The sequence below is a fragment of the Tamandua tetradactyla genome, chromosome 21, assembly GCF_023851605.1.
Source record: "Tamandua tetradactyla isolate mTamTet1 chromosome 21, mTamTet1.pri, whole genome shotgun sequence".
NCBI classification, from domain to species: domain Eukaryota; kingdom Metazoa; phylum Chordata; class Mammalia; order Pilosa; family Myrmecophagidae; genus Tamandua; species Tamandua tetradactyla.
In genome coordinates, this window is record NC_135347.1 from 58,629,122 (window position 1) to 58,649,376 (window position 20,255).

The 20,255-nt window shown below is 42.6% G+C and overlaps 1 protein-coding gene across 5 annotated transcripts in view; it reads right to left on the reverse strand.

The window, feature by feature from the left end:
- Window positions 1–20,255, reverse strand: part of ARHGEF28 (Rho guanine nucleotide exchange factor 28) — a 292,104-nt gene that overhangs the window by 58,707 nt on the left and 213,142 nt on the right. For all 5 annotated transcript variants that reach the window (XR_013167187.1, XR_013167186.1, XM_077139472.1 and 2 more), the window contains exons 18-23: window positions 11,615–11,670; window positions 10,830–10,878; window positions 9,072–9,216; window positions 8,779–8,906; window positions 7,349–7,489; window positions 4,143–4,390 (exon numbers count right to left, since the gene is read on the reverse strand). Coding sequence is in view for 3 of the 5 variants with exons in the window: in XM_077139472.1 (XP_076995587.1) it covers window positions 4,143–4,390; window positions 7,349–7,489; window positions 8,779–8,906; window positions 9,072–9,216; window positions 10,830–10,878; window positions 11,615–11,670 (767 nt within the window). In the remaining 2 variants the exon portion in view is untranslated. The remainder of the gene's footprint in view (window positions 1–4,142; window positions 4,391–7,348; window positions 7,490–8,778; window positions 8,907–9,071; window positions 9,217–10,829; window positions 10,879–11,614; window positions 11,671–20,255) is intronic.

Consider the following 20,255-nt stretch of genomic DNA (forward strand, 5'->3'; position numbering starts at 1 on the left):
ATGGTTAATAAATTTATTCAGTTCTTAATACTGAATATAACATGCAATTTTCACGTTACAATCATTTTTCTGCTATGCAAGAATAACCATCGTGGACTTTCTGAACACACTCTCTTTTCCACTGATACTTTTAAAATAAAAAATGAGAGAGTAATCTAGTGGTAAGGGGAAAAATATCAAGCTAACGTGCTGATTTTATATTGCAGATAATTTAATTACCACATAGCCAAATGAAAAATATTTGATATCTTCCACTCTTTTTTAGTGTTTAGGCAAATGTATCATTTCAATTTGTATTTTTAATACTTATAGAGATTGAAATAAGAGCACACGGCAACAGGCGGGGGCCGGGAGGGTCTGGGCTCACAAAGGAATCACTGGTGGGCATTTCCGTGGTGCAATTGACCATGTTCATGAACTTGGGCCCCAACTGCGAATTTTACTTTTGGCAGCACATCAAGAACGGATCTGGCCAAACGATTCTGTAAAGGAACAAAGCTCTCAAAGATCACCACAAATGGCAAAAAGCTGATTTGTGTGTCGCCCTCAATTTAGTTCTCTCAAAGAGGCTATTTCCAAAACAATGCAGTACAGGAGCCCATCTGCCCTCTGAACCGTGAAGCATCTAACAAGCGAATTCCCATCATGAGCACCCCGTCCACTCATGCCCTAGAGCTCACAGGGCATCACCAGGGTACTGAGAATGGCACTCCTGGTCAGGAAAGCATGGCCATGAGCCAGCTCATCCCCTGAGACCGTCCCTTTCCTTAGCCCCGAACAGGCTGACCACCAGATCACAGCCCCGACAGGTACAGACCTGTCTGCATCCAAAGGTAAAAAAGGCCTTAGCTATTTCCGGTCAACCAAGAAGGCATCACAGACATGCCAGGGTGCTGTTCCCCCACAGAATCTTTCAATAACCAGCCCAAACTAGCAAAGCCACCTTGCCAAGAGCTCCAGAACTCCAGTTAAACGGTGGCAATAATTGGATGGGTGCTAAATCAAGAAAACACAGCTTTAAAAAATGGTGGGAGAAGCTCATGGAACCCTTGCTGGCCCAACCCCAACCATCTCCCTGGTGCGAGAAGAAGCCCCTTTGTGCTCCCACCGTGGGTCCCTGGACCTGCTCCAGAGGGGCAGAGGGACCCTCGGTGCACAAGGTAAGCAGGTGCCAAGCAAATCGGTGGTGGCGTGAAAGCCTGAACCAGGAAACCGTCTCTGGCCTGCCCTCACTGAACTTGCCCAGCAGGCAAAAGCAGCTTGGGGGCAGTACAGGAAACAGTGAGGTCACGGAGTCCCGCAGCAAAGGATGACCAGCTTTAGAACATACACGAGAGCTCCCAGGAGGGGCGGGCCTCTACAGCTCAGAGGACATCTGGGTTCTTGCAAGTGGGGAATTCTTACAGCCAAGAGCAAGAACAAGTCTCAGACAAGACGCTAACAGAAGAAGCTCCTGCACTGCACAGTCTCTCACACTGACCTGGATGTGAGGACTAAGCTCTAAAGGACAGCAGTGGGCAATGCAGAGCCAATTTGTAAAACTGTGGAAGTTGTTTTTTGTGTTGGCTCCTGAACTCAAACAAACCTCTCTCAGATCACTACCTAGGTGCAAAATTAAGGAACAGACGCTCAGGAACTAAATTTCAGAATTCATACTCTAAAATATTACAATGTACTGCACGCAATAAAAGATTACAAGACAAGCAAAGAAATAAGAAATGATGGTGCATCCAAATCCAGACACCATCAAAGAAAACCAAACTTTGGATGTGTTGGACAAAGACTTTTAAAAATTGATCCTCAATATGAGCAAGGAGATCAATGAAAACACAGAGAAACAACTAAAACGGTGTCAGTAAAACAATGAATGAATATGAGAATCTGAATAAATGGATAAAAAATTTTAAGACGAAGCCAAGCAGATATACTAGAATTGAGGAACCTAAAAACTGAAATTAAAAATTCCTTAAAGGGTTTCAACAGCAAACTGGAACCAGCAGAAGAATCAGTGATATTGAAGACAAGACACTTGAAATGAGTCAGGTTGAGGGGCAGAAAGAAAAAAGATTGAAAAAAAGTGAATGCTTCATCAATTGTAACAAGATGAATGCAAAATGTTAATAATCAGGAATACTGCCTGGGGGATACGTGGGAACTCTATACTATCTTATGATTTTTTTCTATAAGCCTACAACTGCTCTAATAATTTTTTAAATGGATCAAAGACTCAGATATAATACATAAACTATAAAACTTTTAGGAAAAAAACATAGAAAATCTTCAAGATCTAGAACTAGGCAGAGTTTGTAGACTTGACACTAAAAGCATGATTTACAAAAGGAAAAACAGATAAATAAAAAGTCACTAAACAGACTGACAACTCCTTGTCTGTAATAGTCTGCTTCCCAAAGCTTGTTCTCAATTTAATCCCAGATTTTATCCACAGAAATTAGATAAATACAGAATTGAGAGAGATGTGCAATTTTTGTAACTATATAAATATCTTCAGAATGAAAATTTTTTCTACATTTAGAATTAAAACATGGTAAAAGCATGACCATTTGTACACATAATTTCAATGAAAAAATGGTAAAAATCATCCTTGTCACTTCTGAATGCATCAGATTCAAGGTCACTTAGATATGCTCATACATTTGCATTCAAACTGCCTCGTGAAGCACTTCATGGTCTCCCCACCTGGCCCTGTCAGTTGGCAATGAGAGTTCTGGGTAAGTTATGATGAGAGGACAGACCTAGGCTCTTAAAGATAATACAAAACAGATAACTCTGATTAATAACCATCATCGCTAACGTGGATTTTTACCCTGTCAGACGTAGAAGTGGCCTTTGCACAGTGAATCGTGAGTCATTTTGTTTGTTTGTTTTGAAGCATTAAACATATATACGTCAATGAACTTAACTGCCCACTGAGTTAGCATACAGACTGGCAGCTGAACTCCACTGCTGTTTGTGACAGGGAGAAACTGCTCAAAAGTTCATGTTTTTGGAGAAGATGACCCTTCTGGTGTCTAATTAGGAAAAGGCACACTGAGGCAACTACAGATGGCACTCCGCACCTTTCCCCAGACACCGCTGGCCAACACAAAACACAGTATCCAAGTGAATTCCTGGTAGGGTGCTCATCTAAGTGACCCACATATTTAATAAACATTTGTTGTGCCAGACACCTCTCTCGGTGCCAGATATACAGCAGTTCACCAAATATACAAAACTCCTGCCCCCCTGGGGCTCGCAGTCTTGAGATGTCAGCAATTCCTACAACAATGCTATTACAGTTTCACGAGATCATAGTCTCAGCTCTGGTGTTGAAAGAGCAGATTTTGATTCCAATTCTCACTAGATGTGTGATCTTGAGAAAGCTGCTGCTTTCTCAACGCCTCAGCTTTTGTATCTGTACAATGAGAAATAATATCTACCCTACAGTGTTGTGACGGTTAAATGAGGTAATACACATGGAAGTACCCAAAAGTACCTGCAAAATTATATTCACTGAATATACCGTATTTATCTTGTCTATTGTCATATTTTTAATGGAAAGTCCCTGCAGAGAGACCAAGAAGCCACTAAGAATTGTCAGGGATAGGTGTGCAGGTGTGTGAGTTTGTGTGTGTGTTTAGGCAATTAAGAGAGTGGCACAATCCATTCTCACTGATGTTTCAAACATCCCAAGCAGCTAAAAATTGCCTCCTTTTCATAAGATTTGCTTGTCGAGCCCCTCCCCCTCCCCAGACATGGGCTCCAAGCTTTAGCGATGAGACTGATTTGCCCCTGGGCCAATCCCTGATGGGACAGTGCCGAGGCTCTGAGAGGGTCCACCAGGGGAGGCCACGTTGTTAGAGAGCCACCAGACAAAAACGGAGTCCTAACAGGGCCTTCACAAGGGGCTAATTTATGACTGAGTCCTGGGGGAGCTAGCCACAGGGCCGGGGAGGCCCTGGCCGATCCAATGGACACACAGAACAGTCAGCCAGGGGCCGCCAAAAGCCCTCAGGCATCGGCCACACAAACCAACCGCACTCGCCTGGCAGTTCTCATAGCTCCAACCTCCCTAGGCTTTCAGCACTGTAGACAGTCTATAAACCAGTAGGCTTTTAAGGTCAGGGCCGTTTAACTTTTCTTACCTGTTGGACTAGAATATCTCCGATTTGGTTGATCACAAAATTCCTGTCGTGGCCAGCACAGGATTCCTGCCTTCGTTCCTTCATACTATAGAAAAAGTGCCTGTGCATTTCGAGCAGCTCATCCAGACAGGGGAAGACCCTGTCCACAGTGGCGTGGTCGAGCTGGAGCTCCTCCTTCATCCCTTTTCTGAAGACTTCAGACATGATGACGAGGGTCTGGATGTGATGCATTTCCGTCTGCATGAGCTCTGAAACAGGGGAGCAGACCCAGGTTTTAAAACACCCATCTCAACTGCCCTGAACTGGTACCTCCACGCTATATGTCATGCAAATAAAAAGAAGGTTTAGGAATGACAACATTGCTTCTATTATAAAAGTCAACAATAATCAATATTTAATCTAAGCTCAAAATATTAAACTATTTTCTTTCTTCAGGTATTAAAAGAGAGAAGTACAAGTCCAGTCTGATATATCAGAATCTATTCTACCTGCAACTGTCCTAATATAACTAGCATCTTTAAGTACTGGGTCTTATTTCCCTGCCCTTTCGGAGTTTGGTTTTATTTTGTTTTATTTGTTTTTAATGAATGGGGTAAGTATAGATTTGGTGCATTAAACTGAATTAAATATAATTGAGTTCTTCATTGCAGAAAACAAATCTGTTTTCTCCAGGAAAAAAAAAATGCATCATGACCAAAGGATGCTATGAAGAAAGTGAAAAGACAATCCACAGAATGGGAGAAAATATTAGCAAATCATATTTGACCAGGATCTAATATCCAAAATATATAAAAAATTGTTACAACTTAACAATAGAAAGACAAACTGCCTTATTTAAAAATGGGCAAAGGATTCAAATAGGCATTTCACCAAAGAAGATATACAAATGGCTGATAAGCACCTGGAAAGATGCTCAACCTTATCAGTTATTAGAAAATAATGCAAATCAAAACCATATGAGAAGGGGTGCACGGGTGGTTCAGTGGTGGAATTCTCGCCTGCCACGCAGAAGACCTGGTTTGATTCCCGGTCCATGCACTTCCCAAAAAACAAGCAAACAAAACAAACAAAAATTCAACAAATGATGCTGCAATAATGGGATACTCGCATGGAAAAATAATGAAATGTGACCCTGCCACACAGCATACAAAAAAAAAAACGAACAAAAAACCCACATGAAATACCACTCCATACCCACTAAGATGACTATAATTTTTAAAATTGGAAAACAAGTGTTGCCAAGGACGTGGAAAAATTGGCAGCATTATACATTGTTGGTGGGAATGTAAAATGGTTCTGCCACTATGGAAAAGTTTGGTAGTTCCTCAAAAGTTAAACATACAATTATCATATGATTCAACAATTCCACTCTTAGGTACATACACAAAAGACAAAAAAATACAAGGATTCAGACAAAAGCTTGTACACAGTCATTCACAGTACCACTATAAACAATAGCCCAAAGGTGCAAAAACAATCCAAACATCTGTCAACTGAGGAATGAATAAGTCAAATGTGGTATATCCATATAATGGAATATTACTCAGCCATAAAAAGGAACGAAGTGTTGCTACATGCAACAACATGGATGGACCTTGAAAACATTGTGCCAAGTGTAAGAAGCCAGTCACAAAAGAACACATATTGTATGATTCCACGTACGTGAAACATCCAGAATAGGCAAATCAACAGAGAGGGAATGCTTATGAGTGGGAAGAGGAGGCCGAGAATGACCACTAACGGGGCTAGGGTTTCTTCCTGGGGCACTGAAAACATTCTGGAATTAGATAGTGATGATGGCTGCAGAACTCTGCAAATAGACTAAAAACCACTGGATTGTGTACTTCGAAGGGTTGCATTTATGAAATACGAATTGTAGCTCAGTAAAAGGCATCCTGAGAGAAAACAATTCAAAATCTGTGGGGGCATTAGAAGTGCACATGCTAGATTAAGGAGTCCTTTCAACGCTCAATGCCAAGTTTAGAGAATCTAAAACATCATTCATGGAGGGTAAGGAAGACTCAGTGTGGCTTTGTTTATTATTTTATCACAAAGGAAATCTCTAATCGGGAAGCCACTAATTTTAAATTATTATTACTATTATTGTTAGGTATCAAGGTTTTAGAGTCTACTCTGTGCTAAGTACATTCCCCGCATCATTTCATTTAACCCTTTAATCCATTTGCACATCCTGATCATATATAAAGGAATCGTTTTTTTCATGTTTAAAAGAGAGACAGTGAGGAAGAGAGCAGGCAGGGCCAGACCTGGAACACAGCAGAGGCCATGCTGGGGACATGGTAATTCATTACAAAAGGCCTGTATTATTTTTAATAATCTATGAAATCAAGATGTAAAGGAAAACAATTGGCAGTATAAAATAAATTGCAAGAAAAGCATTAGAAGGGCCAGCATCCTCCTTAGAAAGTAACGTCCACCTAGACGGCCTCTGATGGCGTCCCAGCCCATTCGCGCATCCCCTTCTCGGCCTGGCGCTGGTGAGGACTGTCCTCCTCTCCAATGACCCCTTCTGCTCCACACATGCACACACACAATTAGGGAAAACCAAGACTCTCCTCTCTAAAGCAGGTTAACTTGTTGGCACCATTTCTTAGCATCTACTTTACACTGGAAAATTTTAAAAACTGCCTTTTTTCCTGACTAGTCTATAATTGAACCCCCCCTAATTCAGACTGTCTCCTGCCCACCATCCAAAATAGCATGGATTAGTAAAATTTCACCAGAACTGAATTCAGTATTCAGGAATTAAAAACTCGGGCGCGCGTGGCCAGCCCAGGCCCAGCCATTCCCTCTGACGCGTCTGTGAAGCCCCCGTGGCGTGCAGCACAAACTACATAGCCCTATGCAGCAGCCCCGCCCCTACACTGTGCAAATTCTCTGTGGTTTTAAACAGGAGCCATACAAGAGCAGAGGCCAAGTCTATGTTGAAAAGGGTAGTGGAAGTAAAAGTGCTTTCCTATACCTGAAGCATGCAATACTTCTTTAAGCTTCACAACATTTTAGCCCACGTGTCATTATCTCCACCTGTAGCTGGAGAAAGGTCAGGTGTGTTGAATAATTTGTCAAGATCAGCTATCTAGAAAATGGCAGAATTGGGATTTAAATCAGGTCTGCATATTTTCAATGCCATGCTCTTTCCTCTTTACACTTGGCTTCCACCACCGAAGCATATTTGACCGGCTTACCAAAAATGACATCCTGTCTTTTGATGACATCTTTCTCCTGCCGACTGCAAAAGGAGGGCTCCACCACGAGGCTCCAAGATTCCGCTTCAAACTCCTGGGCGTCGCCGCTGAGGTCACTCCACAGAGAAGAGTCCACCACGTCTAATTAGTGTTCAGAAAAGAAAAGCCAGAGGTGTAGCCATGCACGTCACACAAGCAGACCCTCACGAGGCGTCAACGCGCGTCACACGAGCAGACCCTCACGAGGCGTCAACGCGCGTCACACGAGCAGACCCTCACGGGAATCTGTGCTTAAGAACTTGTCACCATAAATAAATATGCCATGAACACGGAAACCAAATAAGCCAAAATACTAACCCTGAAATATTGTTCAGAGTTGAAATATCTGAAAATCAAACTACTGAAGTGCTCCAAATCAAGAGAGCTTTGACGAAAGAAAAGACAAACCAAATATTAAAACAGTGACCCATAAAAGGGGGGGGGGGGGCAGTTGAAGATTCGTTTGCTTGTTTGGGTTTCCTCTATTTTAGTTTTATTTCTGGTAACTAGCATGGCTGCCAATGTACTTACAGAACCTCATGCCCACTGATTTCTTTTGCCCTGAGTACTTGTGCAGTATTTATTCAAGAATGTTCTATTTGTCCACTTGGCTTGCTCTTTATTTGGCTTATAGTCTTGAATGTAAACATGGAGCAGAATGTAAGGTCTCAGTATAAATTTTTCTGATACAATTAGACAATGCACATACACACACACACACACACACACACACACAAACACACACACACCCTTCAGGAAAACCAAAAATCCTACCTGCCCAAATCACCCAATAGGGAGATTCCAGCTCAAGAGCAGTAAAAATGAGATGACAATTGATTTAAAGGGCTTAAGATTAAAATGAAAGAAACCAATTCCTGGGGAATTTCATTAGGTTTTTCTTTACTTATTAATGCAGCTTGAACACAATAACCAGTTTCCCGGACTAAGTCCTATCCTGTGAAATATGCTTTAAAAAATATTTCCCCCTAGAAATAGGAACCAAGAAATGAGGATAAAATATCCCAGAGACCCTAGGCAAATCCAGTCTCACGTTTTTAAATATATGATCCTATTTCAAGTTAGCAATAACTATAAAACAATTTTTAGACATGACAACAAGCATGCAACAGCTCTCCTTCTCTCCACTATGTCTGTGATACATCTTCTGGGGGGATAGTCCACTTAAAAATGCATCATGTTTCCTTGGCCCGCAGTAGTACGGAGTAGTACTGACTCCTCTGGGGCTACATTTTCATTTTTTTTAATGAGCAGAACCTATACCAAAGAGAGGCTGTGAAAGAGAATTCCTTCAGGAAGAACCAGATAACATGAGCCGATCTCACGTCCTTGAGGAGACGTTCCCTTGGCACCTGCTCAGGTCCTGGCCTCACCTTCCATCTCGAAGGGCTCTGCCGGGGGAGAGGCGCCCAGGGGCTGCCACGGCTCATCCGGCTGAGACCTGCTTCTCCAGCTGCTGCCGTCGGGCTCGGGCTCCAAGGCCGACCCCGGCCTCCTGAGGCTCAGAGGGACGGAGGGGAAGAGTTAGGGCCGCGGGCAGCATGAGATATGACCGCACAAAAGGACACGAGCCTCGGGCCGGCCGCGGTGGCTCAACAGGAAGAGCTCCCGCCTGCCGTGCCAGAGACCCGGGTTCGGATCCCGGTGCCAAGGACAGGAAACTTACCTTTCCAGGGCGGTGCCCGGGACACTTCTGGACAGGGGCTGGCCCTGCCCTGCAGCTTCTCTCCTTCCCGTCGGCAATCCGATAGGCATGGAGGAGGAAGGGTGCAAGGGGAGACCCGGCTGCGGAGGGTCCCTAAGTGAGGGACCTGCAAATCAGAACGGATGCGTCATGCGGCTCTTGTAAAGGACAGTAATCACCATGCAAAGGGCGTCACGTAAAAGCCCAAGGGTCCAACCCTGGAACGGCCACGGCTCCTGGGTCTCGTGCCCAGCCTCGAAGCTGCTCTGCTGGCCGCTGGCCGCTGCTCCAGGGCCCTTCCCGGTCACGCGCGCCTGGCCGGGCTGCAGGGCTGCTAGGCACCCCCCTCAACGCCGCCGGGTGCTCACAGACAGACAAGAAAATGGAACGGGGAAACCCTGGCAGCTGTCCTATAAACCACAGCTTGTACTCCTTAGAACCAGCTTTAAACAGGCGCAAGGTATTATTAGCAGCGTTACTAGAAGGTATATTGTGTGTATAAACAAGCACACACACACACAGCACGTCAATGGATCGGAATGGAATGATGCTTCTTTAGGCACCGAGAATTTCAGGCAGGTGAATCCTGCAATTCTCATGACCCCATTGAACAGAAGGAATACATGGCATGTCCTCAATTCCAAGATGCTTTTTTTAATTTTTTTATTTTTTGGCATGGGTAGGCTCCGGAAAACGAACCAAAAGGCTTTTTTATTTCACATACAACCTTATAAAATGAAGTGTCTTACAACGGGTGTCAAAGGCACTTTCAGTGTGAGGAGGAGAAGCTGTGGCCTGGCTGTTACTGCCGGCACTAACTTACCCTTGCATAACGCCACACCCAATTGCATGTTACCTTGAATTGGCATACCTAATTGTCTCCTGATTGAAGTGGTTTTAAAAATACTGGTCACGCTTTTTTGTAGCATTAAAATGAAAAGTCATGCACTTAAAATGTGTGCTTTGTGGCAAGCAAGGTACTCTGAGGCAGAAGAAATGACAAAACCGCTCACAAAAGATCAAAGGACTCTCAACTCAGGAGGTACTGGCGTGACTGTGTAGTGCGAAGAACTGTTGAAAGCTACCACTGATTTTTTCAGAGAGATTGCCTAGATTTCCGCAATATATAATGCAGGACAAAACAAACCATCGGGTTTAAAATGTGCAAACAAAACTCCAGCGTGCCTTGACATTTCCCTCTCATCCTGAAGGTGCTGAGGCGCTCACAGCCTCAAGCAGTTCATAAAAAACACCAGGTCACGGTGGAAATGGACAACAGGGACTGACAAAGAATCCATAGCCTCCAAAAGTGAACAATTTTTTCCTCAAACTTGGTGATTCTGAAGAAGCACATGGTATGTATTTGTGTAGATAAATATAAGCTACTGCTAAGAAAATAAAACTATATACATTTGATGTAGTTTTTTTCCCCAAAAAGGTTGTTATTAAATTAATACACATTTTATACTAGACAGCATCTGGGAACTGAGGAGATACGGTAATACGTCCTCCCTAATACAAAAGACCCACATAGGACATACAGTGCAAAGGCTCACGGGCGAGCACAGATGTTTACCCCACTCATGATCTCTTCATAAAAATTACGCCCAGAACATGTTATGAAAGAAGAAGGAATTGAGCAAGTGAGAAAACAAAAGGAGGAGGTATTTTACATTAGAAAAATGTGTGGTATAGAGTAAACTGGGGAAACATATTCTTGTCATTTCCCACATCGCTTACTTCCGAGGACGGTCTGTGGTTTGGTCTTGCTCCACTTCTCTTGGGTTTTCTGATAAAGAATATGAGAAATACGCACAGTAAGAGCAAAGCGCCACTGAACTCCATGTACTAGCCATTCCTCCCCGCAGGACACAACCACCTCAAGCCCTGGAATGCCAGTTCTAGAACAATCCCCAGCTCTGCGGACCTGAAACAACACGGGTTTCAGCTGACACAGAAACTGGCGGCTCTGGGTTTCCTTCTAAAGTACCCTCAGGTCACTCCCATGCAGCTCTGACAGGACTTCTGGAGTCAGAGATGCCCTCACCCAAAGCCCCCCTCCAGCACTGAACACGGCCGGAGCAGGGGTTCTCTGAGCTGCTCCCCAGACAGCAGCGCCTGCAGGCAAATCCTCAGGCCCCAAGAGAACTTCTGCGTGAGAAGCTCTGGGAGTGGACTGAGTCGCGGTCATGGGCCTCCAGGTGATTCTGATATCTGAGGACTGCTTTTCCATCATTCACTGTCATCTGTCCCATGCTGGCCCCGGCAAAACAAGCCCATCCTGAGAGAAAGTCTCACCTGCCCACACCTGCAGCACAGGTAGCCAGGCTTGAGCTTTCCGTCATTCTAAAAGTGTACAGTTAGGTAAATATCTGTATGCTCTCTGAGCATGTGTTATCACTACAATAACCACTTTGGAAATAAATCTAGATAGTAATACGAAAGATTGTACTCAAATAGATAATATGAAGCAACCAAGCCATATCTAATGTCTAGACATAGCATATCCACAGCTGAGAAATTACCTTGGTACATGGAGATGCAGCGTCTCTACAGCCCTTATGTACACTGGCACCGCAGTCTGAAAGAAAGGAAAATAGGGAATAGAGTCTTGTCTTATTTAAGTTAATCTGAAATGACTAAGACTGCATCATGCTTTTACTAGTTATTATAAAAATAACACATAAACATTACAGATATTTTTAAAACTTGGGAAGAAAAATATTCAAATCCCAATATAGCCTCACCACCCAAGCACAAGTACACTGCTAACGTTTTAATCTGTTTGAATATATTTTCTCCCTTCTGCACAGGATTTTATTAGTTAGGAGAAGCTGAACTCGTACGTGGTGATGATACACACGTCTGTGACACTTCTGTGCCTGCCTGGACACTCTCCTACTCTTACATGCATTAGACTAAAGGACGGCTGGCATCTGGCTGGTGGCAACTTGACGCTCCTACAACAGTAAGATGCCCGTGAAGATGGAAAGAAAGAAGACACTCACAACGAGGTTGAAAACATCTATTACCAGGCTCCAACAGGAATTCCTACTAACCATACGTTTGAGGTAAGCAGATTAGAAGGGAACAGTTAGCAGCTTGCCTTTTGTTTTCCTGCATAAAACAGTGTGGCCTCCCCAACCTGAAAGGAAGAAGACGGCCTTCCCTGCCCCCTTTCTGAGCCCAAAAAACAGCAAGGAACTTGTTTCCCAACTCTGTTAATGTAATGTGAATTGCTGAACCCAGATCATCATTATTACATTATTATTTTGGCAATGTATGTTTAGTCCTTCAAGAATAGACTTCTGCTTCAAGAATTACCTGACATCTATATTTGCTTCTAGGATTCTATGTTGATAAAAGTTACATTTGCAGTGAAGTCATGATGTGTGGCCTTCTGTGCACCAAGTAATGTCATATCAAAATATAAGAAGTGAAATTTATGTATAAACAAGAAGAATTTTACAGAAATACTTTTTTGTGGTCAACTCACAACTTAGACTTTAACAGAGAAAAAATAAATTTGGAATACCTTTATCATGTTACATTTTATGTCAAGATTTTTCCCTTTTTTTACAGTAAGAAGGGATTCCATCAAAATATTAATCACAAATTCTCTCTAGGTGATAGGATTTGGGATAATTTCAATTTTTCCTTAATCTTTGTTTCTTTTATAATAAGTTCTATCACATTTCTTAAAAAGTTAATGGCTGTTTTGAAAGCTGAATATATCCCATATACTTTCAGCAATCCCCATTTCCCTAAAACGTCCATCACAACCGCTTTCCCACTCAACATGAAGCAGCAGAATCTTTACTTCACAAAGTGTGTACCTCGCACAGAGCCCTGGCTTCCCGACCTCCTCAGCCATGAACCATGTATGAGTGTTAAAAGCCTGGATTTGTCATAGTTGCTGAAAGGGATACAAAATAAATCATTGTGTGATTATAATCCTTACAGAACTTCAAGTCTACTTTAGAGTTAAAACAAAAGAAGTCACATATTAAACTGAACAGAATAAAGGGGTCACAGAAGTGGCATGTAGGAATGGGGCTCACGGTGGGCAGAAAGGACCTTCCAAGAGGAGGTGAAGACGTGCAAAGACGTTTAGGGAAAATAATAGAAGGGGGATGATCATAAGCAAAGGCAGGAAAACCCGGGCAATGGGGATAAAATGCAAAGGACTGACAAAGGCTCCGGTTGTGCATGAAGGCTAGAGAGGCAACGGTGGGACGAGCGGTCAGGACACAGCTGAGGCACAAGCCGCGACCCAAGCACGGGCTTGGTGCAGTGAGTAGAGAGTTTAGAGAAGTCTCCAAATGGTCCTGGGCTGATGAAAGTGGTGCTTAACAAAGATTAACATGGTAAAAGTATTTAGATTAAATTGTAGATGAAAATACCTGGAAAGAGGGAAACTAGTACAATTCACCTCCAGCAGTCAGACTGGCAGTGAAGAGAACTTACGGGCTGTACGCACAAGAAGGAAAATGAAAGACTGGCTGGGGGGGTGGTGCAAGGGGAGAGGAACTAACACCCCCCCAAGGCTCTGAGCCTGCTCTGCCATTAACGCAAGTAGGGGCAACAGCCTTTTGCTTGTGGACTTTGAGGTCAGTCCTAGGCATGTTGGGTCTGGGAGACAATGAAACCCCTGGGGAGGCCCACTTGCAGGGCATCCAGAATGCCAGGGTGGCGTCAGCTCACACCTGCAGGTCCAGCATAATTCTCCACGTGGACCATATATTCCACAGGTGCCTATCCTAAAGGCATCTGCAAACAAGCAAGTAGAAAGTGAGGGATTAAGACATGGGCCTGGGAGCAATGGGTCTAAAAACAGTATTTTAAATCATGAGATTCGATGAGTCTACTCAGAAAGAATAATCGAAAAAAAGAATAAATGCCCAAGAACTGAAAGTGGAGGCAACCCAGAGTTAGGGAAAAGGAGAGAACGCAGGTGGTAAGACAGGAAAGGAGTGTGCCATGGAAAGAGGAGGGCAGTATTTTCCTACAGAAGGTATAGTTAACATGAAAACTGGACAGAGATAACCGAGTGTCTGAGGAATGAAGAAAGATACTCAGATTTGACTAGAAAGTGGCCCAAATTCCCTTCAAAAGCAGGGTTTCTGTTAATAGTAAGGGAAGCCAAAATGCAGATGGTTAACAAAGAACTGACAGGAAGGGACATTCACATATTGAATGTGGATCGCCCAATTCAAGGGATTTGTCTCAGAAGTGGGAGCAGAAGCATTTTGGAGGGAGCAGGAGGTACAATTAAGGAGAACAATCCCTGGGCACAAGCAGGAAGGAACACATGCCATCACCCACATGGCCTGACTGCGGAAACAGAGCCAAGCTAGAGCCAACTCATAAACAGTGCTTACAGCAAAGCTCTAAAAATTCAGAAAATTAAATCCCATCTAAATGTTTTAATGCAATTACAGAATTACTAAAAGAAAGAAATTGAGTCTCCAAGAGAAGCAAAGACCAACCATGCACCCAGGCTGGCACCATGAAAGATGATGTCAGCTGCGAGAACTGAATTCAACCGGCCTTTAATGCTAAATGCAGATCATATTTTAATCAGTTGTACAACTATGGATATAACATCTAAAAATTGTTAATTAATCATATTCTGGGAATTTAATGAAGAAATTTCACATGCAACATTCCACTACCCTTCCCTTCCCTTTGAGTCCTATTCCACCCCAAAACTGTCCTGCCAGTTCTGTCCACCAACCAAAACTTCAGAACAGACCACAGCTGCAGTCAACATGGAACATATCTCATCTTCCTAGACCTAAATTCTTTTGCCCTTAATTATGTTTCATCCAACAACCATTGAACAAACACCTATTATGTACAAGACACAGTTCTAGGTGCTCTGGGTAAAGATAGCAGAAAACAAAATTAATAGAAATGCAGCCTTCAAAAACTTACATTCTGGGAAAGGAGACAGAAAATAAGATCAGTAAGTAAAACAATGCTACAGGAAGGAAAAGGCAGGGAAGGGCAATGGAAGTGCCAGGCATGAGGCAGGAGAGGCTGAACCAGACGGTGCTATTGAGCAGACCTGAAGGTGGCCTGGAGAAGGCGGCTGGGATGACCAGGGGCCCGAAGGGAGAAGCATCCCTGACACATCTGAAGAATAAAGGTGGAAAGGGCTGGAGGAAAGAAGAGAAAGTTCCCAGGGGCCCTGCGGTCACACTAAGGCTTCAGCCTTTACTCAGGGGATAGAAGCCATTGGAGGGAAACTTCTGGGGAAGACGTTAGGGACCGCCAGGACCATTAAACAGGGAGGGACCTTCCGACACACTATTCTGAGCTCCAGAGGCCTGAGGAACACTATATAGCATCCAGGGAAGAGCAGGAGGGAAAGGCTGATAAATCACAGTAAAGACTATAAATTGCTCTCTGCGCTTGGCAGCTACTGGCTCCCATCCACCCCTCTCACGGCGGGACCACCGCAGGGTCTCAGCCCTGGCCAGCTGCTGCTGACGGCAAAGGACATAAGAATCCCCTTCCCCAAGAACAGGGTGGCCACAGCCAATCACTGAAAACAGCTTTTGATGAGTGAACTTGCCTGCTGAGTCCCTGGCCTGAGGGCAGCTACCATTTCAGTCTGCTCCAGAGAAAGGCATGGCCATCATTTCAAACGTCCTCAGACAGGGATGGAGGTGCTGCAGATTCAAATACGCAGACTTCCTCCTCAGGGCTGCGGGGGACAGTGAGCTGAAGGCAGGCTAGGAAATCTCAGCTTTGGGGAGCCCTCAGAGAAGCTGTCTGTGTGCTTTCTCACCCTTCCACAGGGCACTGTGGGGCCAGCCTGGGCCTCCCTTGTGGGTTCCTGGCCCTGTTTTGACTGTGAAAGACCAACCTGGGCAAGCCCTCCCTGGGGTACCCTCTTCCCAGAATTTGCCCTTCAGGCAAAAGCAGTGTGAGACAATAAAGGTGTATAAGAAATTATAGAGGTGGACCGTCTTGAACAAAGACCAGCTGCAGACACCTGGGAGAAGGAGGTTGTCCCCTGGGAAGCAGAGGGGACAACCAAACTTCTGTAAGTGGGGTAATTCCAACAACTAACAAACAATAGTCCAGGACGAGAGGCGCACAAAGACAGGGAAAACCCTACACACTGCATTCGCCTTGACAGAAAGGCTGAGGCTCAAGAAAATCTGTCTTATCACCAGCTGGTTACAAAAACATGGAACAAACATCCTAGGAAGTAAATTTCACATTTAAAATATTAAAATGTGCAGTGTGCAACTAAAGCGTACAAGACAAACAAGGAAATAGGAGATGATGACCTACCCAAGAGAACAGGATAAAAATACAGAAAACAACAATGAAAAAAGCAAGAATGTGGGCATACCAAACAAAGCCTTTTAAAAAAGATCTTAACAAAGGCTTAAGGAGATAAAGGAAAGTACAGGGAAAGAACTACAGGATATCAGGAAAACAATGGTAAACAATACTAGAGCTTAAGTAAAGAGTTAGAAATTTTAAAAAAGAACCAAACAGAACTACTGGAGTGAAGAGCACAATAACTGAACTGACAGATGCTGAGGAGGGTTTCAAGAGCAGATAGAGGTGGTAAGAGAAAGAATCAATGAACTAGAAGACAAGACACTTGAAATGAGTCAGGCTGAGGAGCAGAAAGAAAAAGGATTATTAAAAGTGAAAATAGTCTAGGAGAGCTATAGGATACCACTAAGCACACCAACATATGCATTATGAAAGTCTCAGAAGAAGAAGAAAGAGAAAAAGGGGCACAAGGAATATTTAAAGAAATAATGACAGAGAACTCCCCAAACTTGGCAAAAAACATGAATATGTCCAAGAAGTCAGAGAACACAAAACAGGATCAACATGAAGGAAAATACACCCCATCATATACTGATTATAGTATCGAATGCGGAGAACAAAGGAAAGAGTTCTGAAAGCTGCATAGAAAAGCAACATGTTACCTAAAGGGAGTCCCAATAAGATTGAGTGCTGATTTCTCATCAGAAACCATGGGGGCAAGAAGGTAGTGGATTGAAATACTTAAAGTACTGACGGACAAAAACTGCCAGTCAAGAATTTTATATGTAGCAAGACTCTCTTTCAAACAATAAGGGAGAAATTAAGACATCTCAGATAAAGAAAAACTGAAGGGGCACATCACTATATCTGTCCTACAAGCAATGCCAAAGGGAGGTTTTCAGACGGAAACAAAAGGACCCTGCACAGTAGTTCAAAACAGCATAAATAAATAAAGACCTGTGGTGAAAGCAACCATTTGGGTAATTATAAATACCGGTACTATTACACTGTATTTCTGGTATATAACTCCCATCTTACTTCCTACTGGTGCTAAAATGCAAAGGCATAAAAAGCAATGATAAATTTAGATTTGAGGATGATAAAATGTACAAAAATATAAGTGGTAACAAGTACAAAAAAATGATGGGGGGACAGACGGGTATAAGAAAAGTATATATGCATGCTATTAAAGTTAAGTTGGCATCAAACCAAATACAACTGTTATATATTTAGGAGGTTAAATTCTAACACTATGATAATCACAAGGAAAACAGATGAAAAATATATCCAGATAGAAATAAGAAGGCACTCAATATGGTACAACACAAGAAAATAAATAAATATAAAAGTAGACTTCAATGGAAGCAAGGGACAAAAAGTTTTAAGACCTACAAAGGCTAAATAGAAAAATGGCAGAAGAAAAGCCTGTATTTCAGTAGTGACTTTAAATGTAAATGGATTAAACTCTCTGGTCAAAACGCACAGATAAGCAGAATGGATAAAGAAGCAGGACAACTATATGCTGTCTTCAAGAGACTCACCTTAAAGTCAAAGATACAAGTAGATTGACAGTGGAAATATGGAAAAAATGTATACTACTTAGTAAGTAAAAGAGAGCTCAGGTGGCTATACTAATATTAGATAAAAGAGACTAAAACAGCTACAAGGGACAACAATGGTTATCACATACTAATAAAGGGGAGAATTCAACAAGAAAATGTAACAATTATAAATATATATATATACGTATATATATATATATATATACACACACACACCTAAGAGCAGAGCCTCTAAATATATGAAGCAAATACTGACATATTTGAAGGGAAAAATTGAGGGTTTTACATTAATAGTAGGAGACTTTAACACACCACACTCAATAATGGATAGAACATCTAGACAGAAGATAAATAAGGAAGTACAGGTATGAAATGATACACAAAACCAACTAGACCTAAGAGACATATCTAGAACACTGCATCAAGCAAAAACAAAATGCATACTCTTCTCAAGCGCACATGGATCATCCCTGAAAACAGACCATATATTGGGTCAGAAAACAAGTTTCAATAAAAAGCTACACAATGGGCGAAGATACTTGGAAACCATATATCTGATAAAGTATTAATATCCAGTATATATAAAGAAATTCTTCAACTTAGCAAAAAGACAAATGACACAGTTTTTTAAATATGCAAAAGGCTTAACAGACACTTCTTCAAAGAAGATATAAAAATGGCCAGAAAGCACAGAACAAAGATGCTCAACATCATTAGGCATCAGGGAAATGCAAATTAAAACCACAACGAGATACCATTTCATACCCACTGGAATGGCTACTATTAAAAACAAACAAACAAAACCAGAAAACAAGTGTTGGAGAGGATGCAGAGAGGAACACTCATTCATTGTTGGTGGCAATGTAAAATGGTGCAGCCACTGTGGAACACAGTTTGGCAATTCCTCCTCAGAAAGTTAAGTACAGAACTACCATATAACTCAGCAATTCTACTACTAAGCATGGAATTGAAAGCAGGGCTCCCAACAGATATTTGCACACCAACGTTCAAAGTAGCATATTCACAATAGCCAAAAGATGGATGCAAGCCAAGCATTGATCAACCAATAATAGATAAATATAATGTGGTGTATACATACAATGGAATATTATTCAGCTATAAAAAAGAATCAAGTCCTAATTATGCACCAAATAGATGAACCTTCAAGTCATCATGTTGAGTAAATTAAGCTAGACACAGAATGACAAATATTGTCTGATTTCACTGATCTGAAACAATTATAGAATAATTATAGAATAAAGAAACACATAGAATAAGAATCTAGAATGCAGGTCACCAGGGGCAGGGTGGGGGCCAGGCATGGGAAGTTAAGGATTAAAATGTACGGGTTTCTACTTGGAATGGTGCAAATGATTTGGTAATGGATGGTAGAGATGGTAGCATAACACTGTGAATGCAATTAACAGCACTGAAATATATATATGAATATGATTAAAAGGGGAAATGTTAAATTGTATATATGGTAACAGAATAAAAAAAATTTCAATCCAGGGAAATACACTGCACTGACAGTGAACCCACAATTAAACCGTGCACTTAATTAATAGTACAAATATAAAGACGTGCCATCCTCAGGTGTAACGAATGTTTCACTCCAAGGCACGGTGTCGGAAGTGGGATGAGATAGAGGAAACCTACAATTTATGCACGATTATCCTGTAAGCCCACAACTTCTTTAATAAAGAAGTAGGAAAAAAGAAGCCATTGGAGGATTTCGCCCACAGCTTGGGCACCTTAACAAATGCCCGCTGGCTGATGTTTAAAGAACAGACTTCAGGGGTAGAGGCAGAAGCAAGAGACCAGTTAGAAAGCTCCTGAAATGCTGGTGTGGGCCAGGCCGAGCATAACGATGGGGTGAGAAGTGGCTGGATTATATCATTCGAAGACAAAGGTCAGAGACTGGATGTGTGATACGAGAGAAAGAGCAGCATAAAGAAAAACTCCAGGATTTTGTCAGGAGCATCTGGCTAGAATGACGGAATCATGATTAACTAAGCGGGTCAGCTCTTAGGTGGGCATGTGGGGGGCAGGATGAGGCACTCAGGGTTGGACACCTGACTCTGGAGATGCCATGGCAAGGGGCACGTTAAGTTACTGAAACACAGGAAGGGTATCATCCGTGGACAACCATCATGGTCACTGGTTGGTAGCTGTTAAACCCGGTGTCCAGCACTAAAAAGAACCCTCACATAACCGTGCTTAGCGACGGCCTCTCTCCTTGGGGAGTTTACTCCCTTGGGAAATAAAGCACAATGCAGCACACGTTAGAACAGAGAACTTA